The sequence below is a fragment of the Cariama cristata genome, unplaced genomic scaffold, assembly GCF_000690535.1.
Source record: "Cariama cristata isolate BGI_N322 unplaced genomic scaffold, ASM69053v1 scaffold1309, whole genome shotgun sequence".
NCBI lineage: Eukaryota > Metazoa > Chordata > Aves > Cariamiformes > Cariamidae > Cariama > Cariama cristata.
Window position 1 is genome coordinate 2,988 of NW_009635016.1, and position 26,013 is coordinate 29,000.

Genomic DNA, 26,013 nt, shown 5'->3' on the forward strand with positions numbered 1-26,013 from the left:
GACTGTTACACTGCAATTGCCAGGGTTTGTATCCGAGGAACTGTCATAAGGGAGCTGCATGTGCTGTTTATAAAGATAAGACAATAAGGGAATTAAGCTTGGTAACTTACCTATTCCAAAAGCTAAGTGAAGACACGTGAACTTAAGAAAAGTGCATTTCTGAGAGGATACCAGATTGAGCAGTTTGTTTATCTAGTGTTGTGTTATCAATACCCTTAACACTGCAGTCTTTGGACTTCATGGATTTTAGTTTGCTTTAATACTCTCATAATTGAGTTGCTTTTCCCCCACCCTTGAATTTGAGGTGTAAGGTAATAAATCCTCTTCCTTTGGTAGGCATCTTGGTAAGCACATACAGAAGTGATGTGGAGTACTAGGCACTGCCATGGTATGTTATACTCGGCCACTATCTGTAATGAAAATAGTCCACTAATACGTGCTTTACAGTTTCAGCATTTATTTTGTCTGTGCCTCAGAGGTCTTACTCCAGTTTTATCTCAGAAGTTGAGAGTCTTAACTGTTACAGCCCATGGCATCAGTTTATAAAGTGATGATTTTAAAGAAATCTAATGTAGTGGAACTTACTCATTAAATAATTAAGGATGCTATGAGGATTTTGAGGGAGAACAATTCTTTTGTCTATGTTTCAGAATTTGTGTGAATACTTTTTTTTTAAGGTAGTTTTTACTGCTAGATAACATTCTTCTGAAAAAATCTGATTCCCACACTGTTCTGGGTATTGTATGGTTTGTACGCTTTAACTGGAAGGAACTGAACATGAAATCATTATGCTTTGGAACTGTTGATACAGCTTTTTACCTACTTTTTCTTTAAAAAAAAACCCTAATGTTATTTTAGCTGCTACTACTTTTTAGATCCAAGAACGAATATTGTTTTATTGTAGTCTGTTGTCATTCAACACATGCGTTATAGGTGCATTTATGCCATCTCTGCATATTTATTTCAGTGCAATGCGTGTATTGTTGTCCAAGTTACCACGACCATGGATTGTTGATGAGAAAAAAGATGATGGTTACACTGCCTTGCATCTGGCAGCTCTCAATAATCATGTGGAAGTGGCTGAACTTTTGGTGCATCAGGTAGGACTCTTTTCTCAGAAGGATTTAAATGTCACACTTAGTTAACCATCTGATGTGAAAATAGTTTGCTGCTTTACGCCTGCAATCGCAATGCAGAAGCAATGGAGCAGGGAGGGACATGTGGGGAGCTCTAAAGGTCAAACTCGCCTTTGAGATCATTACGATGGCCTAATAATGCGGAGAGATTGAAAAATTTGATACCTAGTTTGATTCAACAGATCAACATCTTTACAGTAAATAATTAAAGTATTTAATCACTTCTGCTTTCAAATCTCCAAACTAGGAATCATATTCAGGGCTGTATTCAGTGCCCTAACGGACTGCCTTGCCTGTAGGTGAATTACTGGGATGATAATTCTCTAGTGCTTTGAATATCTTCTAGGGCAATGCTAACCTGGATATCCAAAATGTTAACCAGCAAACTGCTCTGCACCTTGCCGTTGAACGACAGCATACACAAATTGTTAGGGTAAGTATCTTACTTGCAATAAACCATATGGTTAATGGTACTTGACTTTAGCTGGTTGTAGCTGTTAAGGCATGGGTACTTCATGAACCTTTAAAGAATGATTTAACCCCATGTAGCCATTGAATGTTTGTATGATTAATTTTGATCAATTCAGAAACCTGCCAGCTTGCACAGGAAGTCAGTCGGCAACATGAAGGACATTTCAGGAATGCTGAATTTTTATACATGTACGTTATGGTTTCCTCTATGCAGTTGCCAATTCCAGCATCTCTCCTTGGAGTAAGGGAGAATGTGTTTCTCTGTTACTTCTCTGAGTCTTGTGGTCCTGTAATGGGACCTTCAAATAGCATTTTTGATGCCTCGTTGTGTATGAGTTGTTATTCTTGCTCGTAGCTTTTGCAAATTTTAGCTAAGTGAAACATCTTTTTACAAATGTACTTTTCAGTCTTCTGAGTATGTGACTTTCCCTGTTCTTAGCTTGGGAGAGCTATAAGCAGTAACAGAGATGTCTTACCAATGAAACTAATGCTGTTTCTGTTTTTTGCTTGCATGGTTGCAAATGTTAATACTTCAATTTAACAAAACTTTGTTGTTGGCACAGGAAACGGGAGTCTGGCACAGCTTGCCCCTTCTGGCCTGTGTGCACTGTCCATACGGGACCTATGTGACTGAGTGTTTGGATTGATAGCGTGGGCTGTTGAGGCTCAGAGAGAGTGCTCACTGCCATAGGAGATGTTCCCTATGAGTGAATACATCAACCTGGCCTTGGCCCACTGCGTAATTTTTTTTTAAATTTGTCTTTTGTAGAGTGAGAGTCATCTTGTTCTAAAAACTGTCACTTACTCAGGCCTACAGAGAATTGTCCCCCCTGCACAGACGTATAGCTGCAGTTCTGTGTAGCGTTATTTTGCCATAAGGTTTCTCCATCTCCAAGGGCTGATGGATGTGATCCCATTACAGTGAAACATGTGATATGGCCCTAAATCTGGAACTGCTTGCTACCAAAAGAATGGTTTCCTAGAGTCAGTGTCACTTGCATCCTGCAAGCTATTTGGCAGCTATATTTGGTGAGTTCTTGTGCCCTTCTGGAACCGACCCGGTACCTGGGAATACAATACCCATGTAGCAGATGAGCAGGAAGGTAGGCATGTAGAAGAACTAGTATGTGTATTGGACTGACGTGCTTATATCTGAGAATGTTTTAAGTGAATGACCCTGTAGAGTATCCATACTTCAGAGTTGGGTTAACTTTGAGAAGTCCTAAAATAACTCATGCAGCCATGCAGAGAACATGTTGGCTCTGTATTTCAAAATTAATTCCTACTGGGTACCTTCCAGGCCTGGGTTGTACCCTCAGGCATCCGTGGAATAGTGGTCAAAGGTAGCAGGGTTCTTTTAAAAGCCCTGCTGCCATGACAAAGGGTGGTGGTTTGCTTTTTTAATTTTTTTTTTAAAACTTCTGCAAAGGCTTTGAATTTCTGTGGTAGCCAAGGATTCCAGGTTGTTCTGAAAAGAGTTCTCTTACAGATTTTCTTCCAGGAGAAACTCTTAAGCAGTAAATAGCTAGTAACAGACACCAGATATGAGAAAGAAGAATTGGACCAGAGTAAGTCTATTTAGAGAGTGTAAGAAGTTGAGGGGAGACTGTTGCAACTATTAGCTGGTTTTCCTGGTTTCACTTGTGGAAGAAAAGGTTGGGGAAAAATGGTAAGTTGCAGTCAGTTACAGGCAGGTATTACCTTGAAAATTAAGTTCTGAATTCCTTTTAAGTGATTTTCCTTTTAGCCTTTTCTAAAGTCTGAGATTCTTTGGTTCCCAGAGGCTGAGATCCTTGCAAGCCTGCGGGTTCTGAAGAGGAAGATCCCCCCCTTCATGTATTCCTGTTTCTAGGCTATGCCTTTTGTGTCTGCTGCTAATCTGAATTTTGCAAAGTAGCAAAAGCTCAAAACTAAAGTTAAAACCTCAGCTGCTATCTACAGGTTTCTGAATAGCGACAGTGACAGGGTGTAATTTTTAGAGGCAATTGTTTTTTGTCAGCCTGTGTTGATTTCCTTTGTTTAACAGTGTATTTAGGAAGGTTCTAGTGCAACAAATTATGGGAGGGCTGGATGGAAAGGCAATATGAATAGGAGGGCCTGTGCAGCCTTACGCTTGCTTTCGTGTCACCTGACCTGGAATGTGTGTCTAAAATTAGCCTTAAAGACGAGTATTACAGTTCATTACTTTCCAAATTGTTCTGAGATAGTATTTAGTAGCGTCATTGGTTTTTATGTCTTTTGCTGAATAAGGGTAAACCTAAGTACATGCTTAACTACTTTGCTAATGGGAGGATACTGTAAATTGAGTTGTAAAGTTTAGCATAGCGTGAAAGTGGTGATTTTTGAGGTCATTGAAACCTAATAGTAAAGAATATATACATATCTAAACTATTGCTCACTTGTTCTGTTTCTGATACGTTGCTGTAATACGTTACATTGTTTGTAGACCACGTTGTAAGAATTAAAAGATTTTGGACAGTAGAAAGAATCTCTAAAATAGCATCTCTTGCCGCACTCTCTCAGAGCATGGGCAAGCATTAGGCTTCTGCTGAAATAAGCTTGATATTTGAAAGAGAGAAATGCTTCAGTTGAGGGCTGAACTCCAATTATGAAAAATTTACATAAACTCATCTGTGAAGATTGAGTTTATATAAAGCATAACCCTTTTGGACCTCCTACAGCATCCTACACTGTAGTTTCCTGAAATTAGTTTTTAAAGAAATAAATAGCTTTTTTTTGAGTTTTAAATTGGGTTCTTTCTCTTTTCAGCTCTTAGTCCGTGCAGGTGCTAAGCTGGATATTCAGGATAAAGATGGGGATACTCCCCTGCATGAAGCCCTGAGACACCACACCCTGTCACAGCTCCGCCAACTCCAAGACATGCAAGATGTGGGCAAGGTAGATACTGCTTGGGAGCCATCAAAGAACACAGTAAATAAAATGCATTTATTTATTCCTTTTCTTTTCCTGTACATTTGTCTCTTTATTTGTCTAGTTCTGTACTGTTGAACTGGTTTTTGGCAGCATAAGTACATGTAGATGTTCTGCATTAAGCTGCAGTGTAGGCAGAAATCATATTGTGGCTTTTCACATGTAGTCATTGTCTTTGTTAAAGAAAAATAGTGTTACTGAGTTCAAAATATTTTTACAAACCTGTCTTCCATAGTGAACATGTATGCCTGCCAAAAAATCAAAAGTAGCTTTTTAGGAAAAAGAAATAAACAGTATTACAGTACAGAATAAGACTAAGATTGTTTTCTGTGATTCAGCATCTGGCATGTCTTTGTAGCTTCAATTGTTTAACTGATTCTATAACCTGAAAGTTTTTTCCATTAGAAGGCAGCATTCTTAATCTTATGTTTATTGTTATGTATCTTTCTGACAGAGTTCATTTCAGAAATTGTGCTGTAGTAAGGAAGTAGTCAAAGAAACTCCAGGTAATAAAGGTCAAAATATTTTATTGAAAAAAGAAACGCTCACGCCCAAAAAGCTGTGTGAACCCCATATGCAAAGGTGAAGTTTATAGTTTTGCTGATAGGTGAAGGAGAAATAAAATTCTGGAGTGATTGGGATTGAGAGAAACAAACAATTTTTTTCTTTAAATATTAAAGATGCACAACGTAAGTGGATCAGATTTACTGAATCATTAACTACCACTGTCATAATGTTTTTTTCTAATTTTAACTGTGGGTGGTAAGTTTTTTTGCATTTCATTCAAACTCCACCAACTTTATTAAAAGGCTTTATTAAAAAGCCTTTGTTCAAAACAGTAATTCCACTGTACAATAAATGTTTTTCAGACTGGTTACTTAATCTCACTGAAATACACTGGAATAAGCTTTGAAGAGAGATATAAAATATGACTGGCATATATAAGAGAATGGTTGTGTCCTTTTGAGAGGAGGAAAGCAATTACAGCTCATTTGTTTCCATGATCTGAAATGGACTCTGTAAGAGGTGGCCAAAATACTTTGTGTGCATGTATCTAGGTATGAAATGAATGAACGGGAGATAAGTAGTTTTTCTCTGATTCAGCATTTCATAAATGGGTTTCTCTGTTACCCATGTTATTAGTGGGATCCACAATCTGGGGTTTTTTTGATTAATTTTTATTAATTCCTTTAAAGACTGGGAAACTTGTAAGATTCCTTTAGTCTGTGTGATAGCAAATCTGATACGTAAATCTTTAGTATTTTAGAGTTCATTTTTGCTTGATGAAATTTTAATTAACTTTGGACTGCTGTCTTGAAGATACCAACCTACTGAGCCCTGTAGGGTGCCTCTTTATAGTATAGTTCTTCAATAAATAATGATTTCTATTTTTTTTTCAGTTGAATAGACTGAAAAAGAATAAAAATTTCACTAGCAGGATTTTAGTTGTTTTTCCTATTTGGTAAAGTTGGTTGGACAGCAAATTCATTGAAATTCTGCCATTTGTTACTCTTTGAGCATGGTTTAAAATATGAAACAATACTACTTACTGATACTGTGAACTTATTTCACAAGTGGAATTATATGGAGTGAATTCTTTAGCATTGATTTTTAGTAGTTCCTTCTGAATGTCAACATTAAGCTGTTGTAATACCTAAAGCAATTTTTGTCAGGTTTCTTCAGTGTTGTTTTTTATAGACTATTTAAAATGCAGATAGTGAACAATCTTGATAGTACACAAAGCCCTACACATTTTTAGGTATCAATCTGAAAAACATTTCCGTGTTCAAGTGCTGTGAGTGGTTAACCCCATTTCTTTAAATAATTTTGAAGTTTTTCATCCAGCACACTGTGATAATTGTACAGCTGGGAGGAAGAGAAACAGGAGGTTTCCTGCAGCTGTACTAGGCACCAAGAGTTGGGGTTTTTTGTGCATGAGTTGTTGGGTTTTGGGGTTAATTTTTATTCTGTGTGCCTGAAATGTTACAGACTACCAGAGAAGTGTCATGGGATGCAGTATTGTCCTGGTGTTTCCAAAGTGTACAGCACATAGAGGCATTTTAGGACTTGGGGTTTTCTTGAATAATGCTGATGGCTGTTCCAAGTGGAGGAGCCCGCCTTGGCGTAGTGTGTATCCACATCACGTGAAGCAAACTATCTGTGTTTGGTTTTCTTCTTGGAGGCAAAATAGCTGTTTCATTCAGGAACAGCTTAGAACCCATAAGGTGCAAGTGTGGAGGGCAAGAGCACTCTTGTCCCAGCAAATAAGGACGGACTGCAGCAAATTGTTCGGTGTAGGCATGCCTTCAAAAAAGGCTACTCTGCCAACCTCAGAGCAAATAAGCTTTGACTGGGCTTTGTGCTACCTTGGCTGGATTACTGTCATAGTTCCAAAGTACCCAGTTTGAAGCTGGATAAAAATCTCTGCTTCACTTCAGCCAATGCTATAATTGAGGTGCAGAAAAACAGTCTGAATTTATAAACAAAAATGTTCTGTGATCCGAACACCACAAAACAATTTCTCTCTCTAACTTACTGGTTTTCCTGGTATGAAGTCTTTCAAGCTGCACTGTTCTTACCTGATCATAGGGAAGAATGTAGGACTGTGAGTATCAATGAGTATCATGAAGTGACATTCAGGAGTCTCGTAGCACCTCAGTAATACTTCTTGATACAAGAACTCCTAACTAGAAAAAAAAAATAGACTGAGGTTTAAAAAAAATTGCTTCCCTAGGAAACTGGATGGCTCTATGATGAGAAGGATAATCATGCAGTGATCAAGGCAGGGTAAAGACTTCTAATACATACTTCACGTGCTGCAAGACATGGACCCAAACAAGTGTCTCTCTTCACAAGTCACCTCTGAGGAATAAGGGAAATAACTAGAGTTTGAAAACTGTTTTCTTCGAAGTTCAGACTTCAGGATATGCAACCTTTAGGGCTGCAGTAGCAGTTATCTGGTATTTTAAATTTATTCCTGTATGCTGTTGTGTCTAAAATAGCACGTCTAGTTCTTTAAATATTAAATGGTTTTTAATCCAGCCAAAATTACCTAATTTTTAGGGGTGATACTTGACACCCAGCTTTTAGAAGACCAGCTGCAGGGATAGATTGTACTAACTGGAATTGGCATAGAAAGATGTGCATCAGTCAAGTTGGGCACTTAATTAATGGGAAAGAGGTACATACAAAATCCTGCCTCTATATTAGTGTCAAAGCCTTTATAATTCTGGAATTCAACATTTAAAGCTCCTTGAATTGGAGCTGCCCCAGCTGTGCCAAAGCTGTTCCTTTGAATATAGTTTGCTGAGGGATTCTTAGTGGTGCCAGCTGTTTCATGTTATATGTAATCTGCATTATACTTAATGCATTTTATCTGATCAAGCTTTAATACAAAAAGATGTTAGGAGCAGGCCCAGAATGCTCCAAAGTAGGGGAATCCTCTCCTTGCTTGGCTATGGTGATGAACCGTCTCTCTTCATTTTTCTAGCTGGCCCTCTGAATCTTGTGTAATAGGTACAGTAATACAGAAATACAGTAATAGTTGTAAAAGGGCAACGGAGCATTGCATGATTAGGACTGGAGAAGAGGTATGTGAGTTTAAATTCCTCCAGACCGAGAAGGCAGCTGAAATCAAGTCTTTCTTGGGCAGCTGCTTTGCTCACTAGACTAAAATGAAGTGTTCATTCATTTCTCTGCCCAACTGTCTTTTCAGTCCCAAGTGTGGTGGTGGTAGCATTTTGTCTGAACTCAGCAATTTCAGTATACTTTGAGTGTATTCTGAATATACCCACTGAGACTTTACCCTTTACAGTGCTTATAGAGAAGGACAGCCACTTCACAAGTGAGTGTAGGTGTGCAGGAGATTGAATGCATCAATAGCTGAATTTTAGTTCCTTAAAGGAAAGTTGAGTATAGCAGACTCAAAATTAAGCAACTGTACAGCTGGTTTGATTTTAGTTCTAGAGATGCTTCCTTGGCCTTACAGATTTATACACGCGCGTGTGTATGTGCATGTATGCATGTCAAGTAGTTTTCCTTCAGCCAGACTGTTCCGAACTGTTTAGAGAGTCTCTCAGGTTGCTTACATATTTGTTTTCTTTCAGCTAATAATGGGACTTGGCACTCAGGGAGCAGAGAAGAAGAGTGCAGCATCTATTGCCTGCTTCCTGGCAGCCAACGGAGCTGACCTCAGCATTCGTAATAAGAAAGGTCAATCTCCCCTCGATCTTTGCCCTGATCCTAGTCTCTGCAAAGCATTGGCTAAATGTCACAAAGAAAAAGTCAGGTTTGTATATTCATAAAATGTGCAGTTTCCAAATCTCTTGCTTTTTATAGATTAACTGATGTGTGTAAAACATTGTGCCATTATTAACAATAGTGTTAAAACATACAGGTTTTTTCTTGACTTTCAATGAATTCTTTATTTTCCATGGTACATTGAATGATAATTATAAATACATTAGTTGAAACTTACCCAAGTCTTACAGGACTTTCATATGTTAATATGGGAGGGAGGAGAATGGGAAGATGGCAACGTGCAGGTGGTGGTTGGTAGAACTTCTAACCGTCCCAGCAAAGAGGAGAAATCTTTGTCCGTGCAAGCTTTGAGGACTGGAATGGGCAAAGCCCAGTATAAGCTGATGTGAATTCAGTGTTGATACTGCTTTGAGCCCGATGACCTCCTGAGTACCTGTCAACTTGAATGATTGTATGATTCTGTAAAAGGATGAGGAGGGGATAGGTCTGATGTCTCAGAAGCACTTCTCTAGGAATTGTGATCTCAGTGAAATGTCATGTTATCGAGTGCATGCGTTATGAGAAGTTTCAACTTGCTACTTGCCCTAGTTGTGGTCCCACCATGGGCTTACATGATTCTCATCCTTAATTCCTGTATAGAAATCAAAAATGTACTTTCAAACTGTCACGAAGAGAGATTCTTTTTGTTGATGCTGCCCTGGTGTGTGAGGTGCCTATTTTCTTCAGAGTTTTTTAGTTTGGATCTGTCCACCTGTCTCAGCCTCATCCCTGTGGCTGTTCTTCCTCGCCACCTTTTAGGGGCTGGCGAGGGCTGTAGGAGTAAGCTGGCTGGGTTCAACACGCTCTCCCTCTGCTGGGTGAGCAGCAGCACAGGACAAAGATCTGAGGTGAATTTGCTGCAGGATTTCGGGGCATCTTAAACAAGTCTGTCATTTCCTATGTATTGGAAGTATATTCAAGATTAAGATGTTGAGCTGTACAGTTCTGAATCTACAAGGGTACATCTCTATTAATAAAGTAAACTCTTAGGATGGGAGGGAAGGGTTTTTTTACGTTCACGAGATGCTATTCTAACTTGTGTGGCCTGTTTCTGTACAACATCTTATCTGAGCGTGTGACCTTGCACTCTGGTGTTAACTGTATGTTTGGGAAAATGCAGTTCAAATTGCTTTATTATGCCTGAACGCGTAGAAGTATATAGATAAACAGCTGACTGATGTGCATTTTAAATTAAGAATTTTGAAAATTCTTAAAAGGAAGTTTAACTGCAAGGTTTCTTTGTAGTGGTCAGGTTGGTTCCCGAAGTCCATCTATGATCAACAATGATTCTGAAACCTTAGAAGAATGTATGGTGTGTTCAGACATGAAGAGAGATACTCTGTTCGGCCCATGTGGACACATTGCCACGTGTTCTCTGTGCTCACCACGGGTGAAAAAATGCCTCATCTGTAAAGAACAAGTTCAGTCTAGGACAAAGGTAAAATCTTCCAAAGTTTATTGGTTCTCTTTCTATTTTTAATGGAAAAGTAAAAAGAGAGTTTGAGGAAAAGTGTAGTGTATTTTAAGTAGTGTTTTGCATTACAGGTGTCTCACTGGGTGGAATTAATTTTGCATCGTAATGATATCTTGTCTCAACGTTGTCTGTTACTTTGATCTGTTTACCTGTACTCATGTCCTACCTGCCCCTCATTCTCTTCCCACCTTGCAATGTTTGTATTGTTCAGATCCTCAAGAGTTCCTAATACAGTCACCTGAGGATGCTTTTTTTAAATAGACTCCCACCTACCCCATGGTATTTTTTTTCCCATGTGAAGATAAATTACTGCTTTTTCTGAAGTATAATTTCCTTCAGTAATATTCAGTTCTTCTGAGTTCTTTTGTTCTTCAGGGCTGATTGGAAAGATGATTTGCCTGTAAACTGAGTTAGTTAATATGTGCTTGTTTTTGAAGTTAATAATTACTTTCAGCTTTTACCTTCTCTTTCTTTGGAATCATGAATTTCATTATGCTGTCTTTCTCCTTCAGAGTATCAACCAGTTGTGCCCTATTTTGGGGACCTAATCCCAGTAAGGTTTCCAATCGGAATTGTAAATATGAATTTGTACTGGTTTTACTATTCACTCTCTTATTCTTACTGCTGATACCGTTCGCTGTTCTGCAGTGCCTATTTTCAATGGCCAAATGTTAACATAGTGTGAGATCCTTTTCTCTAGGCTTTATTTGTAGTCAGTGAAGACGTTCTGCAACTGGGTGATTCACAGCAGCAAAGTAGCTTCTTTAGATGGATGAGTGGAAGTAGAAGCCTTAATATATGGAAATCAGCTTTCCCGGCTGAAAGCTAACCTTTGTGGATAACCTTCCTTTGATTTCTTTCGCTAAATTAGATAGAGTGGAATATCTGTTCAATACTTCTCTTATACTCTTCTGTATAAAAACTTAGAGTAATATCTGCAAGGCTAAGAAATGAATGAACCTGGACAGCAGTCCTATGAACTGGAAGAGGTGGTCCAGACCAGTATGAATGGAGTGGTATGTGGTGTCTATGGTCATACTATGTATATAGTTCACCACATTAAAGGGCTTGTTAAACCCTAACCCAGAATATTTAAACAGATTGCTATAAAAGTCTGTTGTAAGTGCATTTCATAGAATCATAGCATAGTTTGAGTTGGAAGGGAGTCCAGGCCTCCTGCCATGGGCAGGGACGTCTTCAACTTGATCAGGTTGCTCAGAGCCCTGTCCAACGTTTCCATGGATGGAGGATCTACTGCCTCTCTGGGCAACCTGTTCCAGTGTTTCACCACCCTCATTTAAAAAAATTTCTTCCTTATATCTAGTCTGAATCTACCCTCTTTTAGTTTAAAACCATTGCCCCTTGTCCTATTGCAACAGGCCTTACTAAAAAGTCTGTCCCATCTTTCTTATAAGGCCCCTTTAACTCCTGAAGGCTGCAATAAGGTCTCCCTGGAGCCTTCTCTTTTCCAGGCTGAACAATGCCAGTTTAAGTATATATCGTGGAACAAAGAAAGAGAAAAGAATAAAGAAAAAGAAACATATTCTGTCTCAGCTACTTCTCTGTGCCTATCAATGTACTGAACATATAAATATTGCCAGCAAATACCAGTCCTTAGAAGTCAGTGTGATAACTCATTTAAGTTAAATTTGAGGTGCTGAATTAGTTAAAATAACACTAGATGGAGTTTCTTAACGTCCACATGCCTTGCCAAAGAGAGCGTAGAAGCAAATTAATGTAGAGAGCAGGAGATAAACTTTTCTCATATGTGTGTTTATTGTTCTTTACAGATTGAAGAATGTGTAGTATGTTCAGACAAAAAGGCAGCAGTTCTTTTCCAGCCTTGTGGTCATATGTGTGCCTGTGAGAGTAAGTAAACTTGGCAGAAGTTCCTTTTGAAGTAACCTTGAAACAGAACATTTTTAGCCAGATTGCTAAAAGCTTGTTAGTAATCTGACTTCAGGTCCAATTTACTTGATAGACTGGTGTGATAGTCAGAATTTTGGCATTATTTGGCATGCTGCTAGTGAAATAATTAGAGGACAAACTGGAGTTTTTAAATTCAGAAAGCAGGTGCTCTTCCATCTGAATTATTTAATTGTGAGTAGGCTTACTCAGATTATAGAAGCCTGCTGTGTATCATTCAAACTTCTGAAGTAATTAGAATTAATTTTATTACTTTGCAACTTTTTGGGGACATTCAGATGTGCAAATGGTGTTTTTAAAGAGTATTGTAAATAAATATTTAATATGCTTTATTACCAATCTACAGATTTGCACAAGGGCTATATTTTTCCCTAAAAGACATATCGTATAGCTTTGCAAAGAGCACCAGTTATGATTCACTCTGATTTATTTCGTGTAGCAAAAAAAGACATAGGAGATCTCCAGAATTTTTTTTGTTTCTGAGAATATGTGGATGAGAATCATCAACAAGCCATCACCTTGTCACCAGACATTTCAGGACTTTGTTGAAGGGTCATTTGCCTAGAGAAGAGCAGTCCTTGTTGCTGACAATCTACATAAGAGGGAAGGTAATCATTCCCATAAGTAACCAGTTACTTGGTCTTGCTAAAGAAGTCTGGTTTCTTCATCTGTTCTGGCTGAGAGACCTGACGTTGAGTCACTGACTTTATAGTTATCCTCATCTGGCCTTTTTCACTGTCTGCAGTTGAAAGATGATGAGAGAAGTTGTCCGGGGTTTTTTTATTAATTTCTCAGGAAGAGGACAGCAAAAAGATTGATTGCTGTGGTGAAGAATTTCAGCAGTGTGGTACACATCACCAAGTCTAAGCTGTAACAAGGACAGCGAAAGCTTTAACAGATGTAGGTGATTTCTTTCCAGATTATTTTCTGGACATCTTGTTCAAGCAGGATGAGGGAGAGTCTTCAAATTTTTGTAGTTTATAGGACCCACTCTGCTGATTCACAGTAACCTTCAACATTTATGAGACATAATAATTTTCTTTTTGTAGAAGAATTACAGCCTCCTTTCTAGGATTGTATCAAAAGATACAGATTTACTCTTCTAAGGGTAAAGAGCCACACCTGTTTGCCCCTGGAGCATTAGGACAGTAAGTGAGATCCTTTGTTCTGAAAGAAAAAGCAGGTAGTCAGAACTTCCAATAATGTCTTGGTCTCAAATGTGTGTTATTTTACTTTCTTAATTTCTGTAGTTCTTGTGGAATGGACATCCATTTGGAGAAGAGGAAATTGCTTGAAATATGCTAATAGAAAATAAACAGAATAGGTTTACTTTGAATCCCAAACAATATATTGTTTATAGGTGTGATTTGCAGAAAATTATGTGAAGATGAACACAACTAATTATTTGTATTATAAGCATCTATTATGGCATTGCTATATAGCTACTGTGAATAAACAAGCTCATGGATAGGAAAGAAGAAAAATTAAATAGCAGAATTCAGAGTTGATTTATTTCTCTGTCCTCTCAGATTGTGCAAGCTTGATGAAGAAATGTGTACAGTGTCGGGCAGTGGTTGAGCGAAGAGTGCCTTTCATAATGTGCTGTGGAGGGAAAGGTACAGAAGATAGCACTGATGATATTTGTGAGTGACTCCAAAACCCATACTCTTTCACATTCCCCCCGCTAACTTCTTATTCTCACTCTTTTAAATGACCTAAATCTTTTAATAAAAACATTGTTAAGCCAAGTATCCATTTGCTCTTTGCACTGCTTTGTACATTGGTAGCAGCAAGTGTGGTGGTAGCACCAGTCGTTACACTAAAGGATTGTTTCCAGCATCCAGAGTAGAAGCCGAAACGTATATGACTTCTTCGCCACTTACTAATGTCCTATGAAGCAAATGCTAAAGATTGTGTGTAATTGTGCAAATGGGCAAATAAATGTTTATTGGTTTGGTGGTTTTTTTACTTTTGGAACTCTGACTGGTAAAGGAATGGTAAATATTTTCCTTCTAGGTACATCAACTTTCATGACAGATTGTTCAGTTTTACATCTCCTGCTTTGACTAGTTTTTAAACTTCCTGTGACCTCTCTGAATAATTTCTATGGATTATTTGTATTTACTCTGTGTGTGTGTGGTATGCCATGTTTGAATTGAGTTTATGTGAACTGGAATGTTGTCATACTGTTCCCAAATAGATAAATATAAGAATAATGCTTAAAATCAGGTTTTGAACAAACTACTTCTAAGACGCTTATGCAGTTTTGAACACCAAATAGAATTGGCTGTGTAGATAACAAGTCTCTTCAGTGTGGAAGGATTTGGATTTATTTTGCACACGTGCAAAAAAATTTACTGCAGGAGCTTCAATGGCAAATACGAACTCTGAGAACATTATGGAGCTGTAGGCATTTTGAGAATCATTATTGAGGAAATATTTGTCAAAGAACTCTTGCCACTAAACTCAAAGAAGTTCTTTATGAATTGGGCTGCAGTGGTGTTGTAGTGAATTTATTTAGATTATCAAATATGTTTGACTAACATTATTTCAGATAATTCAGAAATTATAGTTAGTACATTGGAAATAATTATTCCTGTTTAGTTAGATTGATGTATAATCACATACTTTATTTTCTCTAAATCACAGCAAGTGGAAACATTCCAGTTTTGCAGAAAGACAAAGACAACACCAATGTCAATGCGGATGTACAGAAACTGCAGCAACAGTTACAAGACATCAAGGAACAGGTAAAAGTGCTGGATAAAAATTTTATGGACCACTAAAGTAATTTAAAAAAGCCAATGTGTCTTCTGTTATTTAAAACAAGATGACATGTTAAAATGCTTTGGTTCTTAAATTTTAGTTAAATAACCAATATTTTTGTATGTGTTGTGGCTTGTATGTCCTCTCTGTACAGGTTTAAAAAAAAAAAATCAAGTGGCCATGTGTTTGATAATCCATCTATTAGAGCATCTGTGTTGGTGTGACTAAAAAAGGATGCTCTCTGCAGTCAGTATGTTCTCTACCTGTTTAGCTGACCTGAGTGTCTAGGTACAGCAGAAGCTGTTTTCACAGATCAATAATAAAGGTAGATACTCTTCACTGTTCTGTATCTACCTGAATCTTTACTTGCCTGTTCATGAACTGCTTTGGACAATGGCTGGCAGTTACCTGCCGTATGAAGGGCTATAGTTTGTGGACTCTTCAAAAAATTGTGTGGTTGGAAAGTTAAAACTTCTGAAAGTACTGTATGTGTAATTTGAATATTTGGAATGTAAATGATAAGGTTTGTCTTTTGTAATTATGCATAGTGTTTACAGGAGGAATAACTGACAGTTACCTACTTAAATTTGTTATGTCTGTAAGTCTAGTTCTATTAGAAGTGCTTAAGTAGTTGTTTACGTGCAGGTGTTAAATTATTTCCTTGCTTTTCCATCTGAACAAAGAAAAACATGATTTTGAGATTTTTCAGCAGTAAAGGACCTGGGGCATCTGACTATTTATGAATTTACTCTCTTAGAACCCTGATAATATGATTTTTGGCTTCCCTATGTATAACACGATGGGAAGAAACTTTTCATGGATACAGCAAACAGAGAAGCGTTCTTACTGTATTACTTGCCTGTTCCTCTTGTAGGCTTACAGTAGTCAGTAATACTTCAGTGATGGCAGCATCACATCTAGCCCTGGTAGTAGTTGCTCTCAGCTGTTCACATGCATGAAAGCTGAGATTAAAGTGTTTAGATGGCCAGTTTTAGGGTTCATATCTCTAAATGCCTTAAATTTGGGAGCTGATATGCTGTCAAGTTTTAACCTCAGTGACATGTCTGTGAAGAGCTATTCTGTCATATGGAGACTTGGCCAACAACCCAGTAACAGAAATTCGAATATCCAATTCCAAACAGATTCCTTTGTAGTGTTTCTCTGTAAAAGAACATGCAGACTAAAAATTGCAGTTTGAAAAGTGCATGTCTATCTTGATGATAACATCAGGAGTTTCTAGATATCTCTAATGTCTTACATCTACTGTTTAGCTTCTGTTTTACTTTTTAACATCAGATGAAAAGAAGGTTACTGCTTTGGGATTTAAAATGATATATGCAATACATGCAGATGAATGCTTAAATGCAAGTAATCTGTTTTCTTCAGATGTATTTTTTCTTTTCTGAGAACTTTATTTTAGGAGTTTTTGAAAGATGGAGTTCTCCTTGGGTATGGTAATACTCTTATGTATAGGGACATGAAAGGAAAACTGTTTCGTGTTACAGTTTTTCTTCTTGATTAGTCGTGATCTCATTTTTTTTCAGTTCCTTAGGTATTCTTTTATTATTAATAATTTTGTCTTACCGTTGGGATTTGCTAGCCAGAAGCTTTATAATATGAGAAAATTATGCTGTATTAGGAAGAGAATAATTACTTTATACATGTCATTTTCTACTTGTATTTTCTGGTTTTCATATTAGCGGTAGTAAGAAAGATCTAATACTGCAATGCTTTGAGAATTTAAGTGCACTTTTTTGCTTTAAAATGCCCTTTTGTCCAATAACTTATTTCAAGTCAGTATACAAATGAAGATCGTTCAGTGCCTCTGACTATAAAGAGGTGGTTCTGGTCGTTCTTGTGTGCGTCTTGGCTTGAGAGTCTTTCATGTTTTCCTTGGTGTCTTTTCTGCTTAGTCTTGTAACAGGGCAAGTGTATATCATACTTCTGAGTAGCAAGTTGAATTTGATTAAACTTAGTCATCTCATCTTTAAATTTGTGCTTGAAATGATGCACAGCATTCCATGACTGTGTATTCTTTTGATTTGTGCTTTAACAGTTCAGTCTTCGTATTACATTGATATTTTTGTACTTAAAATTAATTTGTTCTCTTTCAGCAGGTATAATCCTATGTTTCAACTCATACCTTCAATGATAATCTAATATGTTAGTGCAGCAAGCTTTTAAAACCATTTCTGGTGCCAAGCAGAAGTGATGCTGATGTCAACAGAATCTCCCACATCTGATGACCACACCATTCTTCAGGGATTCCCTGAATGTGAACCCTTTTGACTGTAATTGCAATACCTTCACTCCATTTCATACATAATCACCATCATCTGTCTAATATCTTATGTATGTTCCTTCACCATACTTACATCACTTTCTTTCTCCTTAAAAATAAATTTATTTTGTCACTGTGCACCTGTATATTGTTGGAAAAATTGTTTTTTAGTAGTGAGGAATTGCTATTTCAAGCAGTTTTAAAAATGCTTTGTTAGTGATAAGAATTGATTTGAGTTGCAAACCTAGTTATACTTAAAGATACGATGAGTGCTTTTTCATACTACTTTAACTTGTCCAGAGGAGTAATCCTCACATAGAACTGGTATAGTGCCTTTTTATGCCATTTGTTTTCCTTCAAACGATGGGAGTCAAATGTTTCATGGAGGTAAAAAAAAGTAGAGTGTGGTTTCACGCAGAGAACATTCTATCAAACTAAAAGCACAGTTATTTCCTGCTGCTGTGGCACAAATTGGGTATAAGACATGCAGTGAACTTTATTCCACTGTAAAAGTGCCTGTAAGCTGGTGGTTAAGTAATGAATGCTCCTTGAAAGTTGGATAAAACTCAGTTATTTGGGCTTGTGTCCCATTAGGAAACTGCTGAAGTAATCGAGAAAATCCTTGTCAGAATAGAATTGCATACCACTCAGGAAGTCTGGCTGTTCCTACCAACTGAATTCTCCTACTGTATGAAGTAACTTTACATGTTAAAATAGTATCATATTAAGTAATCAAACAGCTAATGTATTGTATATACTCTGCATTTGTACTCAACAGGAGAAATTGGGCAATTTGCTAATACTGCATGCAGTTACAGAAAAGATCTATAAAATGAGAACATTAGGATTTCTGTGCTTCACTGAATGAAATAATCAAAAGTAATGGTGTTTGAACAGATTTTTATTTTTTTAATTTCTGAGTCCCTTGATGGATGTTTTAATTTTCAAATGATAGTATGGTATTTGGAGAGAAACAGACTTTTGTAACTTCAGCTTTTCTGACATTATATTTAGGCACAAAAGCAAATTATTAAGCTAAAAATGTAGAATAAAGGCTACGAGTTTTTTCTCCAAAGATAAAATTTGGGTTTTCTTTGTCAGTCCTTTGTCAAAGGACATCATGTCAATACTATCAGGTTATAAAGACTTGTCACAGGACAGCTATATATTCATTGGAAATAGCTGTTTCATTGATTTTTGAAGACTGTAGGTTACTGGAGGGAGAATGCTCTAATTGCCCCGTTGAGATGTGAAGGTGATGATTTGGTGTGAATGGAAAAATGAGCATGACTGACAGACAGTTGGTCTCTTGCAAATTTTTAGTTGGAGAGTGTTTTGTTAAAGTACTGTGGAAATTCTGACAAAACTGGAGCACAGCATTCTTGGGAAGAGTGTGTTTAAACATAAATCGGCATAAGGTTTTATCTGGAAGTTTTACATTCCTACTAGCCCATTACACTGGTATCCTGGAGGTTATAATAGGCATTTGGCCAGATTCCATGCCAATTTAAACTCTGCATAAGCAGACTGATGGTGAATTTTTTTGATCTTCAACTAGGCTATCTACCCTAGGAAGTAATACCTACTGATTCCATAGAAATTATGCTTTAAGGTTATACTGAATAGGGTTCCTGCTAAAGATTATCTCTCCCATGAGATGACCAAACTGAAGTAAATCCCTGATGATGAGTATGGAAACAAGTCACAGGTGCAAGGTGGTGATAAAATGAATTTGCATTTGAATATGATCCCTGTCAGTATTTCATATTATATATGAGATCAGCATTTGTAAGTGTTAGATACGAGTAGTGTGTCTCAGATCTGAGGACATCTCAGATTTGATTGGTTTGGCTATGGAATGGTCTTAACAATTACCATCTGTTATAACATCTATTCATTTACTAACCTTTGTTGAACTGTTGTAAATGAAATCCTAATGTGGCTGCAATATGTTTATGGTGAAGGAACATGCCTTACCAAAACTTCAATTTCTGCATGTGACAAAAGGTGAAGGACATGATTCCTTAGTTGCTCGGTACAAAATGAACTTTGCTGTTGAAGAACTTCAGGAGATCTTTTGGGGCATTGGCTGTCACTTTAATGTTCAGCAGTTAAAACTGATTTTAAAAGTTTGCTGTGCTACTGTTATGACTGAAGGTCACGGATTTATTGAATTGTTCTTCATTTGGAACTTGAGGTGTTCTTTTGGTTGAAAATCCAGATAACTTCCATGAACAATGGCTGGAATTACCAGCATTGAATCTTTATGTATAATACTGATTATGCAGCATTTTTATTACTTCCGCACATGTTCAGTGCTTGGTGTTTAAAGGTAAGTATATGAATGGCTAGGTAGCCTGAGAAGAAATTGGTAAATCATTACCCAAGCATTGCACACGTAAAGCCTTTTGTGGTGGTTGTTCCCTGGAAGATTACATGACATAAAGGGGAATGTTGCTGAAGAACGTCTTAACATTGCAAACTTGGGTAATGATATTGAAAATGTGATGTCAACTTACTACTGGATCATCTTACTTAAAGGGATCATATTTGGAAGAAAGCTACATAGTTTTTGTGTCATGATGGGGTAGGAAAAGCCCAAATATTTTAAGTCAATGTGAAGTACAAATATGATTTTAAAAAAAAATATTTAGTTTTCAGATTAGTGGCTGGGTTATGCTGTGGCAATGATCTGCTATGCTTAAGATGGCATATTTATTGTTAAATTTCCGTAATTTATATATTGCATATTGCATACTGTATCACTACTGCCATTGACTGTGTAACCTGTCAAAATCTTTTACAGACTATGTGTCCCGTCTGTTTGGACCGTCTGAAGAATATGATCTTTCTCTGCGGCCATGGAACATGTCAACTTTGTGGAGACCGAATGAGTGAATGCCCGATATGCCGCAAGGCAATCGAACGAAGGATCCTTTTGTATTAAGTAGTGGAACCAGTGTCTTTTGTTAGCTTATGAAATAGTAAGGACATTTTGATTTAAATATCCCTAAATTTGAAAGGCAGTAAAGGGTTCTAATGAAAACATTTCTAATACTGTAGCACAGGTTCATTACATGGTAATTGTTTAATGACTGTGAACACACCAAATAAGAGAACAGTATTTGAACAGTCACCTTTTAGCTTTACTCTTAAAAAACCCTCTAAACCTGAAGCTAGTTTGAAGCAATCTTTTTTTTCATTTTCTTTCTGCCGCCTTCTTCCCCTTAAAGTTTAAAGGGACAATCTTATTTTGGTTTCGTTCATGTTTTTTAATGTATCTGTCAGGTGTCAAGTGATGGAAGGGGTCTTTTTTTATATTGTCAGTTAATATCAAATATATTTAGATTTTTTTGGTTTATGCTTTCCTGGAGAATGGTGAAATTTCTGGTGACAGTTACGATTCACAATAATTTCTGTCTTAAAGTATGCAAGAATGCAAAATCAATACAAAGTATGTACACATAGTAGTAATAAGTATACTGTTCCCATAAGATCAGGCCTCAAAATACAGTGTTAAGGTAATTGTAACTTTATTGTGCCCTTTGCTGAGGATGGGTTGGGAAGGAAACAGTAAAAAGAAAAGTTTAGTCCCCAAACTGTACTTTAGTCTAACAGGTTCAAGCTAACTTAAACAGCAAACTTCTTAATTCTGCTAGCTACGTAGTTTTGTATGGAATTGCTTTTAACTTGACTGGAAAAGAAAACATTTGAGCAGTGGGTCAGTTATCCATTCAGATGAGTGAATTTGGTCAGTTGTAGAAAAACATATATATGTGGGGCCATTTAAAAATTCTGGGTCTATGAATTAGGAAAAACTAGAGATTTTGTAAGATTTCATCTCTTAAATTAGTTTTATTGTCTCCGGGCAAATAGTGTCAACAGCAAAAGAGAAGATTTAATATTGCTTATTCATCTAAGTTGGGTGTTAACACCAGAATTTATCTGTGAATGTTACTGGGTAATACTGCAAATGAAGACGTTGCTGACAGAGCAGTGAATTTTGTGACCCGTGCCTAGGTGAGTTGACGTTGGCTGAAGGAGTTAGCTATCACCAGTGTGACAGAGATGTTTGTGACCCTGAAAATGCTACTGTCAGGAACTGCAAACTATTAACATTTTGATAACAAGTACATTCCTCTGTCTTTTTGGATGGAAGAAAGTATACTGATTTAAGGATCTCTTGTAGCTAAAAGGAATGTGTGCTTACCCCTGAATGATTCAACAGTTTTTTGAGTGCATAGTTTATGTAGCCCTTTGCCATTGTGCAGGCTTCATTTGGATGTGCACTTGCAGAACATTAAAGAAATCCGTGGTGGAGTCACTTAGGTGCCTTACTTGTGGCTAAAATCAATTTCTCATTTAAATCTCATTGCGTATGTCAAAAATGTGGAAAAGGGCATAGTTCAGTGGAAGATCCAAGTAAGGATGAAGGCATAAAATTGTGATCTCTTCAGATAAATCGATCTCAGGCTTTTGAAGCTTATGTTGATACACCTGAATTGTACAAACATTGGCAAAAGTCTTAGACGTTACTAGTAAACTGTTAAGATAGGTGAACTTTTAACCAGTAAGGTGTAAACACTGAATAGAATTTTCCAGGAAAAAAACTAGTGATATATTGGAAAAATATATGTAGAATGGCTTTTAACGTAGCGAAGTGATGTAATGCACAGCCTTTCTATGGCTGTCTTTAATCCTGATCCAGAATTGGAAATGTTCCTCATTCTTTGCAGTTGTATTTCATTGGACACAATCTCAATCTGGAGTCAGTATTTCATTTTGTATACTAGTAGTCATCTGTTCTCAGATAATCTGTGTATCTGTCATCTTAGCCAAATGAAATAGCCCTTCCTTTTCTTGCTTCTTGCGTCACTGCTCTAAAATACCAAGATTTCAAGGAACTTCAGAAAGTTTTTGATACAAGGCTTTTTTTTTTTTCAGTTCAGCATTTCACTATCTCCACTTAAGCTCTGAGCAGACGTGAGTGTTCACTGCAATTTTCTTTCGGACAATATACGTGTCACTAAGTTTGATTTTTTTTTTATTTTTATTTTTTTGTAGCGTGTTTCACAGCTGAGCTTTCTATAGTAGGCTTCAGTTTCCTGTCAGTCTGCCTCTAAAAATAATTTCGTGATAGGATGTGCCATTTGACAATCCATTCTGAGTCTTAGCCTGTAATGCATCAGATCTGTACCTTGGTTTCCTCTGGCTCTGGTAGACATATTTTGAATATTGTGTCCTATTTGTTCTTCAAGGGGACCTCTATAAACTGTTGTCAGCACAAAGGCAGGGTGGATTTCTTCTTGATAATGCAGCTCAAAACTGAAACCTCAATATGGCAGTTGGCATTTTCCTAGTTCTTTTTCACTGGAACAAGGCAGAACTACTTGAAAGTATTCCAACTTAGCATCAGTTGAGTAATTCAGCTGAATAAGAATTGATGTAAAGCATCCTGGGTGGGAAACTGGAGTTGAATGCTAAATACTCCTTGTCTGCAGGAGGGACGTTTTATAGCGTGGATGGGTAAGTGCTCTGTTAGTCTTGTACTTGTCAACAGAGAAGCTGTAAGTTACTTCTGTAAGACTCCTAATACTTGGATGCCATCATAGTCCTATGGAAATAGAGACAATGACTGGAGGTATCGCTATAGCAGCAGCCTTAGTCTTCTGTACTGTAGTCACACCGAATGTATGTGACTGCGTACGAGTTTGTGATTGGACTCATTCGGCAATGTTATGTGCCAGTTGAAATGAAGGTGTGTCAGCTATTAAGGTGCCACAGAAACAGCAGAATTAGAAAAACTAGGTAAGCTACAACATACTTGAATAATTAATATAGACCTCTTATTAACAGGTGAAAGAGCTGTATCTTGTATTGAGAAGGCTACACAGTGCTTGCCTTTCAAAAAACTTAATGAGGAAAAATGTTTGCAAATCCAGTATCATTTCTGGAAATAAATATTTAGATTCACACACTGTCTTTGGATTCTGATGTAGAGGATAAACTAGTGTTGAAGAAGTTAGTAAGCTCATTAACTCTATTTACTCTGGTATCATCTGTGCACAGAGTGCAAGTATTTTAATTGGGTAACACTTAAATAATCAAAGGATGAAAAGCAGAAGCTCATTTGGAAGCCAAAGGGGATCATAACAAATAGGAGAGCTGAGGATATGTCATTGTGCCTCTGTCTTTAACAAAAGAGGAAAGTGTAAATATCATTATTGTCACTATTATTAGGGAACAAAGTGAAAATGAGAGAAAAATCAGTGAGGCATTTATCTCTAATATACTGTAAAAAATGAAATATAAGAGTCGCAAGCTTTGTTTATTATGATTATCCCCCAGTATTTAATAGCGGTTTTGAAATGAAATTGAATAAAATACCTGTTTGTTTCTTGGAACAGAAGGCACCTAATAATACATGTTCTTCAGGTATGAGGTATACTCAAATGTTTAAGTAAAACAGTTTTCATTTTTTTCAGTGTAGTAAAATACGGAAAGAATCACATCAGTAAGCAGTGATTTAGAGTGTAAAGGCAACCTAAGAGGCTAACAGAATATGCTAAGTAGTTGTAGCTTGTTAACTTCTGTATAACTATGTTAGATTTTTTTTTCCCCTCCCAAACTTACCGTCTGTCACTTATTATAGCCCAAGCTCATGTGGCACTTCTCAAAATTTGGGCTATTATTACCTACTTTCCATTTGTTGAAATACTGTGTGTGTGTATGTTGGGGTTTGGAGGAATCCCTTTTTGCTGACATGGATGCTGAAAATTGCCCTGGCAAGAGACTAAACCAGTTACTTTGTAAATGTGACAGTTTGATTAGGAGGTGGTGGTCTTAACTTGGACTGGGTGAGGATATAGCAGATTTGCACAAGTACTTGTGCCTTGTTAGCATAGTCTTACAATCGGTATTTTAGCTTCTTTTAAAGACGTGAATTAGTCTTTTAAAATAACCTGATTTAAGTACTTATTGTGTAGATATTTTCTAGAGATGAAGTTTTATGTATGCCTGATTATTTTTAGCAGTATAATTGCAGTTTGTGTAAACGCTAAATTGTTTGAAGAAGCTGCTTTGAGCTAGTGGTCTGAGCTTCTGCTTCAAAATTAAATGTCAGAAACTTAATTTTACTCTTCCAGTAGCAGCTGGTGAACTGAAGAGCCTATCCTGTTCTTTGTGCTGCATGGGTCAAGTTTTCACTTAAAAAAACCCCAACAACACTACAGCCTAACTCTTAACAGTGCTACCTCCTCTCTGTCAAAGTACTGAATTCTTCTCTAGTTCTTTGTCTTTGGGAAGGGATGGGGAACACATCGGGTTTGTTTTGCTTCATCAGTTTTGATGTCTGAAGACATTGCAAAGGTTTTTTACTGACTGTATAAATTAGGTACAGTAGAAGCGTGTGATTTGCCACAATGTACATTATATATCGTTTTTGTGTAAGTTGCTGGAGTCCGTACTGTTGTCTTTTTATGCATTTCATAACTTGTGTTGACAAAGCAAAACTGTTATCTGCTGAAGTTTTAGTATGTGCCATTTTTATAGCTAAGCCTGTGGTAAATATGAAAGTTCTGACTCAGGGCTTTTTAACAACTTTTCATAATATTCTTCAGCACATCTTGGAGAATATTGGAGATTTAATGACTGTACAGTGCCTTGATAGAACTGTTGAATGGGCGGCAGCCATAGAGTCCTTACCGAATGCAAGTATCTTTTGAATCCAGTTAATGAGTTGATGTTAATATAATTGTAATACCCCTGCCATGGATTTATAAACTTGTATATACTTTCTGTAAAGGAAAATTGACAAATTTAGTTATTGTTAGGCTTTCGGAAAGTTGTTTGATTGTTGCACCAGTCATGGGGGTCGAAGGACATAGTATTCCAATTTACAGAGGCAGCATTAGTGGCAAAGACAGCTGACAAAATGCTCTGTACGTGACATTTTTAGTGTGAGGGGATAGGTCATTGTATAAACAAACATGTAAAAATATCTGCTTTACTCTGGCCCGGTAAGTCTTTTATAAGAGAGAGAGAGAAATACTTGGGAAGAAATCTGTATGTTTGCATGCCATGTCGTAAGTACAAAAATTTAAGTCTCGTTTTGAGCTTCTAGGATATACTTTCTTTGTTGCGAGCTTAGTGTCTTTATGAATGCAGACTATTCCTTTTAGAAAATAGGTTTTACTGAACCACAGGAACATTTTTGCTTTTGTTAAAACCGACTTTGTATTTTCAGTAAATTGTAGATTTTGACATGACTGTTTATTGGAGAAATTTAAGATTGTCTGTGTGAATGTAGTGGATTTCTGTATGCAGATAGCATTATATAATTGCTTTCATTAAAACTGCTTAGCAAGGTCTAAGCTTTTCAAAGGAAATGCTAATGTACTGTATGGTTAATAAAACTTATTATATAAGCTATATACTGACTTTTTCAAAAGCTTTGATTTAAAAGTGTAATTGGACTGAATTAATACTGATTTTTGTGTACACATCATCTGGAAGGAAGTGGTGGCTCATTTGACTTCCTCCTCCTTTGTTGTAATGATGTTTGATGTCACCACGGAATTAGAAAATTGTATACCTGAACACGTTTGGTAACTCTGTTAGTTGTTGACATATAATATTTAAAAACACACCAGATTTTATTTGTTGAGAAAGTTTGCAATCCAGACTTCAAAAAATTCTGGTTCTTCGTAATGTATCCCTGAAGAGTGAAT

At 36.9% G+C, this 26,013-nt stretch overlaps 1 protein-coding gene across 1 annotated transcript; it reads left to right on the top strand.

Annotated features, from left to right (window-relative positions):
• The first annotated feature begins 971 nt into the window (after positions 1–971).
• Positions 972–20,397, top strand: LOC104167168 (E3 ubiquitin-protein ligase MIB1). Its single transcript, XM_009707344.1, has 9 exons — positions 972–1,100; positions 1,483–1,569; positions 4,377–4,538; positions 8,645–8,826; positions 10,083–10,275; positions 12,102–12,180; positions 13,767–13,880; positions 14,887–14,987; positions 20,091–20,397. Exons 1-9 carry the CDS (start codon positions 972–974, stop codon positions 20,229–20,231), a joined length of 1,188 nt encoding a protein of 395 aa, XP_009705646.1. The 3' UTR covers positions 20,232–20,397.
• Positions 20,398–26,013: the final 5,616 nt, after the last annotated feature.